Genomic DNA, 9,089 nt, shown 5'->3' on the forward strand with positions numbered 1-9,089 from the left:
CCTCGAATCAGCGGGACCGGGGCATTGTACCAACCGAAATTATTTCGTTTCTCGAATATTTTGCCGACACACGACTGCTCCAGCCGGCAGGTCTGGTCTCGACTGGAAAATCGGACGTAATGCCGCAGAACGACAATAATAACTCGCCTTGTTGGGCTCCGCCAGAGAGGGAGAGAGAAAGAGGGAAGGATACACTCGGGATATTCAGTGCCCTCGAGGTATTAGAACAGAACGTGGCGGTTGTTTGAGAATAATTGAGAAACCGTAGTCGGGGTTGGCGGCAGATAGCGCAATGTTACATGAGTAATGCCCAAAGAGTTGCCACCGGCCTGTGGTATGCAGGTGCACGACGCGTACACCACCGATCCACGTTTTCTATACTCGATCCTGTGTGTATATATATATATATATGTATATATGTAGTATGTATGTGAATATCAACCGAGAAACGCGACAGTTCGATAAACGAACAAACAAAACGAATTTATGTATGTTTGACGATAAACACGGACAACGATTGTCCCGAATTGTAACAGATCGACGATTTTGTGATACTTTATACGCGTTTTAATGGTTTGAAATAAAAAAAAAAAAATAAAAAAATAAAGGAAAAGAAAAGAAAACAAAACGAAACGAGAATTATTCCTCGTCCATTTTTCCTCTCTCGAAAAATTGTTCGAATTGTTCGGGGTGTAAGCTGTGTCACGTGTTTGAGGGCGTTGTTTCGATGTTTCGCTAGGAATCGAGATATCGATGTCATTCTTTGGGAAAAGGATTTAGTCAGATTTGATACGAAAACACGTGTACGTACAAACGCTCGCGTAACACCGATACGATTTTTTACTTGAAATAAAACTGCAAACTTTTTATCTTCCATTTCGTTTCGAGTATTAGCATGAAAAAGATTGCAACTATACACGTGCAACTATATTGTCGTGTAGAGTCACGGACATCCAGACTCTTAATACATCTTACCAAAAAAAAAAAAAAAAAAAAAAAAAAAAAGGAAATAGAAAGAAAAGAAGGAAAGAGAGAGAGAGAAAGAGAGAGTAAAAGATCGTACGATGATTTACCGCGACAATCGGTGCATGCACGCAGGGATACGTACTCGCATACAGCAGTACGAGGATGCTGTTTCGGCTCGTGATTGCAGGACGCGTTAAAATCACCCTTAGGCCGTTCGTTTCGTACGTCGGCCAACAGTTTCGTTCGTTCCGCTTCCACTGATTCGTTCGTCTGGAGAGAATTCCAAGGACGATGATGGTGGTGGTGGTAGCGGATTTTAATGCCGACTACCCCATCACCCCCGTCGACAGACGACGAAAACGAGAGAAAAAAAGTTCGAGGGACTCACGACTCGCTCGCTCGCTCGCTCGCTCGCCCGCGTGTGTTACGCGAACGAGCGTGAAAAGAGCAGCGACGAGGGGAGGGAGGACAGAGAGGGAGCACAGAGAGAGAGAGAGAGAGAGGGAGAGAGAGAGAGAGAGAGAGAGAATGGAAAGAAAAAGAGGAGGGGGCAAAAAAAAAAAAAAAGAAGGGAGGCAGAATCCTCGCCCGGAGGACGAAGAGTGGCAACGATTGATCTTGCGTGCTTTACACATCGGGAGTTTCCAACCGGTCGAGAGATTCTGCCGCTCGTCGAGTGCCGCGTGACGATTAATATCGACGACGCGCCTTTTTCTCCTTCGTTTTTTCTCATGGCTGTTTCACGGCCATTCCGCTATCCCTCGTCAACGGCGATCGTGGAATTTATCCTGGCTGTACGGGGAGGAGGGAGGAGAAGGAAAGGACGAGCGACAAAGAGAGAGAGAGATGGGTAAATAGAGCGGAGAGGTCGCGAAAAAAGCGCGGGCTCGAAGAGAAAACGAAGGAAAATAGAGCGTGAAATCATACGTCGGCCTGTTCGTTGCCCGTTTTAAATGGAAGACAGGCCGTGAACCGAACGAAAATTTCCTAACCGAGTTGTCGGAATTGAGGGGAGGGGGGTTAGGTTTGGAAATAAGAGACGATCGTGGCTGAAATTGGTGACCGTGTAGAGATAGAGATGTGTGAAAGAGAGAGAGAGAGAAAAAAAAAGGAGAGGGAGATTCGTAGAGAGAGGGGTAGAGAGGGTTTTGGTGAATGGTTCGCGCGGCTGGTGAAAAGTTGTCGATTGACGAGCGGAAAACGCTTCGCCGCGCTTCGCGGACCGCGTCACCCGTGAACTTTTCAATCACCGATGATATTGTACTCGTCCGAATATGCCTCTTCCCGTGATCACGGTGACCTAACTTATGAATATATTTACCAATATATTGGTAAATATATATATATATTTTTTTGTATCGTAAATGTTAATCGAAACAGACTTTAATTAACCATCGTTCACGCGCAGGCTCGATTTTTCAGGAAACAAAGACTCGAATCTCGATCGTGTCACCGTAATCATCTCATACTTGAGAGAGGCGTTTGAAACGTGTGAAAATTTCGCGCGATTAAGGGAGCAAAAAAGAAGAAGAGAAAGAAGAAGAAGGGAGGAAGAAAATGTCGTCGGATCGAGGAGAATCGATTTCCGTGCCCGTTCCAGCGTACCGTGGACCAACAGGGATGCCGTGCGAGACGTTTCGGCGGCATCGTTGCTCGCGACGCACGTATAGTTGCCATTATGGGCCGTGGTCGCGCTCTGTATCATCAACGTGAGATCGTATTCGCCGATATGATGGGTGGTCGTCTCCGTGGAATTCAATGGCCTGCCATCCTTCAGCCAGGTGATCTTCAACGGTGAATCGCCCTCGCTGACCACACAGACCACGTGCACCCGCGCGCCTTCTTGTATATTGGCAGGAAAGCTAAACGGATCGATTTTAGGCGGTACTGAAAATTACAGGAGATCACGACACATTTTTACTTCAACACACAGCCCGCAACGAATCATTTTCTCGATCTGCTCTTCCTTATATACGCGTATATATACTTTTTTATTTTCAATTTCGCCGTGAGATAGGTTCTAACGATGCGAAGGGGAACTACTAGAAGAGGAAGAATTTTCTGTTTTTTTTTTATTTTTCCTTTTTCAATTCTTTCTTTTTTCTCTTAAAAAAAAAAAAAAAGATCGTAAACGCGAAGAACACGATTGAAAGGAGACAAAAGAGGTGAACGAATAGATCATTATTCGTTCGACGCCTCCTCGACGCGTAGTTTTTTTTCGATCGTACCTCCTTTCTTTTCGCGATTCGACGCGAACAACGCGTTTTTCAATTCGTTCCGTTCCTCTGGGTGAAACGATCGTTCTTTTCGTCAACATATATTATCATCCTCTCGGCTCTCGAACGATATCATCCAAACTGAGACTGATTATACGAATGTATCTAGAGGCGGTTCCACAGTCCCTTTTCTTTTTATCTCTGTAAAAATTCACGACACGTTCCACGCGTGTCCTGAGCCTGTGAAAACGGGTCAACGTGATCGCTGCGGAAAAATCGTCGATCTGAAACCGTTATTAATCCAGAAAAGAAGAAAAAAAAAAAAAAAAAAAAAAAAAAAAAAAAAGACACGACAATATTATCGATACATTCGTTGCTACAGCTGGATACGAATAAATTGATTAAGCAATTTTACCATTAACATCGTTATTTTTGCTTTAATTGGAACCAACAACGTGCACAACGCCCTGATAATTCCAAACGAATTATTCATATGCTGCAATGTAACATCAAACGAAAAAATATATATTCTATATTTGTAAAACGATACGGGCGACGAGGTTATCACTCGCGATAGGAAAAAACGAGCCGGATAGAATTTCCTTCGATGCTGCAGACGGCAATTTTAATTTACGTATACATCGCGATCGAAGCTTTTGAAATTTCGTGCAAGATAAAAATCGATCGGAATGTAAAACGAGACTCAATACGAATATAAGTATTTTCAAAAATATCCGAATACTTCATTATATACTAGAATTAACAAATGGAACTTATCAGAAATCGAAAGTCGAGTTCCTTTTCCTTTTTTTTTTACCGATGTATTTTTCGCATACGCGTAAAAAAACTACACTCTACAAATACGTATAAAAATTTCGTTCAAATCGTTACTTCGAACAAGAGAAACATCCCCATCGGGACCACAATTATAACCACTCTCTTCTTCCTCGACGAACGATTTATTCTCACGAAAACATCGTTGTGTTTCGCACGAGTTGGCGATTACGAGACGGCGGTCGTCGTCGCGTATCATCCTCTGCGTCGAGATGAGACCCTGACGCAGATCAGCTTCGCGAGACACGACGCGGCGCGCGCGCGTGCAACGTTGTTATTTCGAATTCAAGCGGATGGAATCATCGGGATGGAGTAGTAAACTTTTTCTTTTTTCTCTTTAAGAAAAGAAGAAGAAGAAGAAGAAGAAGAATAGGGAAAGAAACTTTACCTTTCACTTCGATGTGGACCGTCTGGGAGTCGGAGCGACCTTGCTTGTTCTTCGCCGTGCACGTGTACGCACCGTGATCGGTGCTTCTGTCGACGTGATGCAGCACCAGCGTACCGTTCGGGAACACTTCCTGACGTCGACTCGTCGGTAACACCTTCCCGTCTGTAGGTAGCAAGAAAACTCAACTTCTCTCAACGCTCCAATTTTCGACCGAGCGAACCGATTCCGCGTCTCGGGACGGAAACGGCGCGCTGCGAAACGGATGGAAACAGGAAACGCGAACGCATCCACGTTATTGTTATTCCTTCTCGAAGCGCGTTCGATTTTCAGAAATAATCGAAAGAAATCTCGTCTTGCTGCAATTTATGTTACAAGTAACTCGTATACGTAAGAGAATAAACGTTGAACGACTTATTTCGAGTTGAGGTTAACTTAAATCCAGGAATATCTGCATACGAAGGGATCGAGTCTTCGATACGTTTCTTTTTTTCCCAGAGCGGTGGTGGACCGACTTTGAAAACGTTATTGGGGATGTATTGCGCGCGCGACGTCACGCTAGATCGGGCGTAAAAGGGAGAAAGTTATCCGGGAGGGAACGTTTGAAACTTTTGCTAGGAGTTGAGGTTCATCATTACCGGAAAAGAAACGCTCGAACTTGGCCGTTCGAGCGGGGAATCCTAGAGTTTCCTACGGTATAAAACTCTCCCGTTCGTTCTCCTGTCTCTCCTTCTTTCCCACCGGCGCCTCTTTCCCGCCCCTGGGATACCGGCAAAAAGTTCATTTAAACCGACGCTCGAAAAACCGACGGTACTTTCAGTTTCTCTGAAATTTCATTCGTCTCCTTCGCAGGCCAGATTTACGGGAGAACGCTGGACGCGGACGGTAACTTATTTACGGGCTCTTTATGCGTCGCGAACATTTCAATTCCCGCTTTAATCTTTATTTTCCGCGCCACGGAAACACGGGGAAGTCGAAATAGTGTAACTTGGCGAAATAGTAACCACTGGATGGAAAAGTTTAAGATGAGTAATTTCGATCTTCGAGTTACGCGAGCATGAAAATGATGGAGAGAAAAAAAATTATTTTTTTTTTTGTAAAATCAATCTGAAATTAAAATTAAATTTAGAGGGATATGGAAATATATGCGACGAAGAGTTGTTCGGAATCGTGTCTCCTCGTTCTTTTTTTTTTTTTTTGTTTAATAATATCGGCAATTTCCAACGTCAGATAAAATAATAACCGAAAATTATATTTGTAAATTGTATTTAACACATTCGTTATATACGTGACAGATGGGGGTGCGCGTTCTTCTCTCGTGACGAACGTTGCTTATTAATTCTCCCGAAATTTTGTCGCATTCAACAGAAGATAACGTTGAAAAAGAATAATCAACGCTACATTTGTTCGTTATTACGTTAGTTTCCTCATTTTTTTCGTATTATATAAAATTTATATAATCAAAGCGTTTCTCTTTCTCTCGAGAAGCGATAACTGATGCAATAAAACAATTCCAACAATCGTCAGTCAAAGGGATAAAGTTTCGCTGAAACTTTTTTTTTTTTTTTTACAAATTCAAAACTTTCCAACGTTATCAAGATCAACGAATTAATATCGTTGTTACGAGATCCGTAAATCGAGAATTGAAAAATATCACTTTCGAATATTAAAAAAAAAAAAAAAAATATTTCCGCAAAAAAGACACGGCTCGACTCGGTTGCATCGAGTAAACGAACGAATTTAAAAATCAACGTTACACCGTTTAACCATCGTGCCCGTTAAAACATTCACGTGTACACGGAATGTACGAGGACACTGACCTTTCTCCCAAGTGATGCTCGCTATTGGGAAACCAGCGACCGGACATTTGATGACGGTGGTCTCGCCGGCCACAGCGGCGTAGTTCCCCATCGGGCGTACGTGGGGCAGGCCGTAAATGTTGAGACGAGCCGAATGGTGTACCTTCGCCATCCGGTTCGCCGCTGTGCACCGGTATTCCCCTCCGTCCTCCACGTGCACCACGCTGATGTTCACGTGCGATATCACGTCCCCGTGCACCGTCACATACTGCCCAATCATAAACCTGCGACCAACCGACACACATTTGCGGGGGCTTATGTAAATGTTACGCTTGCGTGTTGTTGAATAGAGAGACAGAAAGAGAGGGAAAGAGAGAAGGAAAAAAGAATTTAAAAGCGTCCACCAATTTTCGGCTCGCGTGTTGACGACGCAATTTGATCTAATTTTTCTCGTAGTTACGAGAAGGAATTATATTTGCAAATAGATGAAGATTATTTTTTCCTTCTTCTTCTTTTTCCAAGGGTAAGAGAGGTGTTTGAATAATTTTGTAATAAAATTCGCATGATCGGATATAAGAGAATGGATAGAATCGTGAAGGAACACGCGCATTTTACTATCGGGTTTAACGAGTCGCGGAAAATGGAAAAGCAAAGCGCGCCAAAACGATCGAAAATCGGTGGAACGAAGTCATTATCGACTCGCTCGACATCGTAAATCAAGCGGGGCGATTGGGCGGCGAAAAGAAAAGAAAACAGAGAGCCGTGTTATTATACATACATTATTAATAGCGTGGTCGCGATCCCGTCAAATCTATCATTCTAAATCGAGCGACTCTAAAAAGTTTAGACTAGAGGCCGGTTGATTGGTAATTTTCCTCTCAATTGGTTCAGAGAATCGAAGCCCGCAGGGAGGTATCGGTTCCCACGGGATCTGGCGTTATAACGTGGAAGCCGGTCTGATTTCCCGTCGACCGTAACAGCCGCGGTTTAATAACCGAAAATAATTGTGTACACACTATCCATCGATTTTTAACCTCTTTGAAGGAAAGAAGAAGAAGAAAAAGATGATCGTTTCTTCTTCCCAACGAAACGGAACCGTTCCTCCTTCGATTCCTCCTTCGATTCCTCCTTCGATCTTCTATAATCTTCCGAAGCGAGAGACGATGTTATCGTTTACCTGTCGTTCTGAGGAAGAGGGAAACCGTCCAGGGTCCAGGAGAAGTGCGGCGTCGGGTTTCCGGTGGCGATGCACTTGAGCGACACCGAAGGGCCAGGCTGGATGGTCTGTTCGATGAATTTGTACAGAAGCTGCGGCGCCGCGTCTGAAGAGCGAACCATTAAAGTTTTAAACGCTTCTCGATCGTCGTGACGGCGGAACGTCGTCGACGAGCAGTTTTTATAATTATGCAAACGACGACGACGCCGCGCCGGTAATGGGCGTTAAAGCGGGTCGAAAGGTGAGCGAAAACGTGGAATATAATTTTCTTGCGCGTGACTTTCTTTTTTTTTCCTCTCTTCTAGAGATAATCCGTTACCTTCGAACGTACGCTCATCGAGCTTGCAATTAAAAAGAGAGACAGAGAAAAAATAAAGATAAAAAGAAACCATAAAAAAAAATTCATAAAAAAAAAAAGAGAGAAAGGAAAAATATGTCGGCGTATAATTCAGTTGGGTTATTTCGTTCCGGGTTCGTTCATTTGATCATTTCGATGCAAAATCGCGATATTTTTTTTTTTCCTCCCCCTTTTCCCGCGCGAGGGAGGAAAATCGTAATTCGACGAGGGGTTACGCGATCCTATCCTCCTCTCTCCCCCTTCCCCGCTCGGGATCGCTCGCGGTGGAAAACTAAATAACATATCTAGCAACATTTACACCGGACCAGCGTGTTTCAATTTCACCTGGTGAATCGATCGTTGCGGAATTTACCCAGGACGTATAGAATCGAGAGATTTCGAAATGATTCAACGTTGGGGACGTTGGACGGGAGAGGAAGGGGTAGTACACGGTGTAAAGCAGCTAAATGCATGCAAATTATTCACGGGGATTTGATCGCGGGGTGAAAATTGGAAGCTTGCTACTACCGTATTCGCGAATTAGACAGCAATTTCTAATATCGTCATCCTCTTACTGGCTCAAAACATATGGGCCTTCGATTCTACCTTCGACAATAACTTGGACAAATTCTATTCTACGCGCACCCTTCGGATATACGTATACATATACGTACACACACGCATATATCTCAATCTCCCCCTTCCCTCCCCAGGTTAACCCTTCTAACGTTCAACTCGGAAACTTTAGCATAGGTACACACTCGACGTATCACGATGATGATAACCACCCCCTCCCCCGAGTCCCTCCGCACGGATCCATCCGAATCTCTCAAAGTTGCAGGGAGCAACAAGGGATGGTACGAAATTGGCGCGGGGTCAGCTAACGAGCAGGTAGCTCGGCTGAATATTGGCGCGTTGCACCTGGTTCAGGTGGGTGTGGGTGTGGGTCACGCACACGCAGGGAGGTGGGGCGCACACGTTCCGTGGAAATGATCCTGGCTCGCCGCAAGGCGGGGTATTATGCACGCAACATTTACATGACAAGAGCTGTACGCGGCCAGGTACTATCGATCTGCGGTTTGACGCCTGAACTCGAGTGCCGCCTAGTGAATTAACCCCAAATTATAGAGCCGACAATAACCGAGGTGCACAGAGCTGCGCGGCTGTTTGCTCACGGCGTAAATCAGGATGCCGTATTGCCGGATGCCACGCCCCATTTTGCCGGCCGCGTTATTATTCTCCGCGCTCCGCGTTGTCATTCAACCCTTCCCCCCCTCTCTCCCTCGGTGTGCCCCGATTATCGAAAACTTTCAACGATAATTCCCCCCCCCCACAC

General features: G+C 44.6%; 1 protein-coding gene across 1 annotated transcript in view; it reads right to left on the reverse strand.

Annotated features, from left to right (window-relative positions):
- The window catches only part of LOC102675478 (Down syndrome cell adhesion molecule-like protein Dscam2), a 105,893-nt gene that overhangs the window by 17,571 nt on the left and 79,233 nt on the right, over nucleotides 1-9,089 (reverse strand). The window contains exons 9-11 of the mRNA XM_031513633.1: nucleotides 7,378-7,522; nucleotides 6,222-6,484; nucleotides 4,405-4,566 (exon numbers count right to left, since the gene is read on the reverse strand). Coding sequence (XP_031369493.1) covers nucleotides 4,405-4,566; nucleotides 6,222-6,484; nucleotides 7,378-7,522 — 570 coding nt within the window. The remainder of the gene's footprint in view (nucleotides 1-4,404; nucleotides 4,567-6,221; nucleotides 6,485-7,377; nucleotides 7,523-9,089) is intronic.

This window comes from Apis dorsata, unplaced genomic scaffold (genome assembly GCF_000469605.1).
Source record: "Apis dorsata unplaced genomic scaffold, Apis dorsata 1.3 scaffold_683, whole genome shotgun sequence".
NCBI classification, from domain to species: Eukaryota; Metazoa; Arthropoda; class Insecta; order Hymenoptera; family Apidae; genus Apis; species Apis dorsata.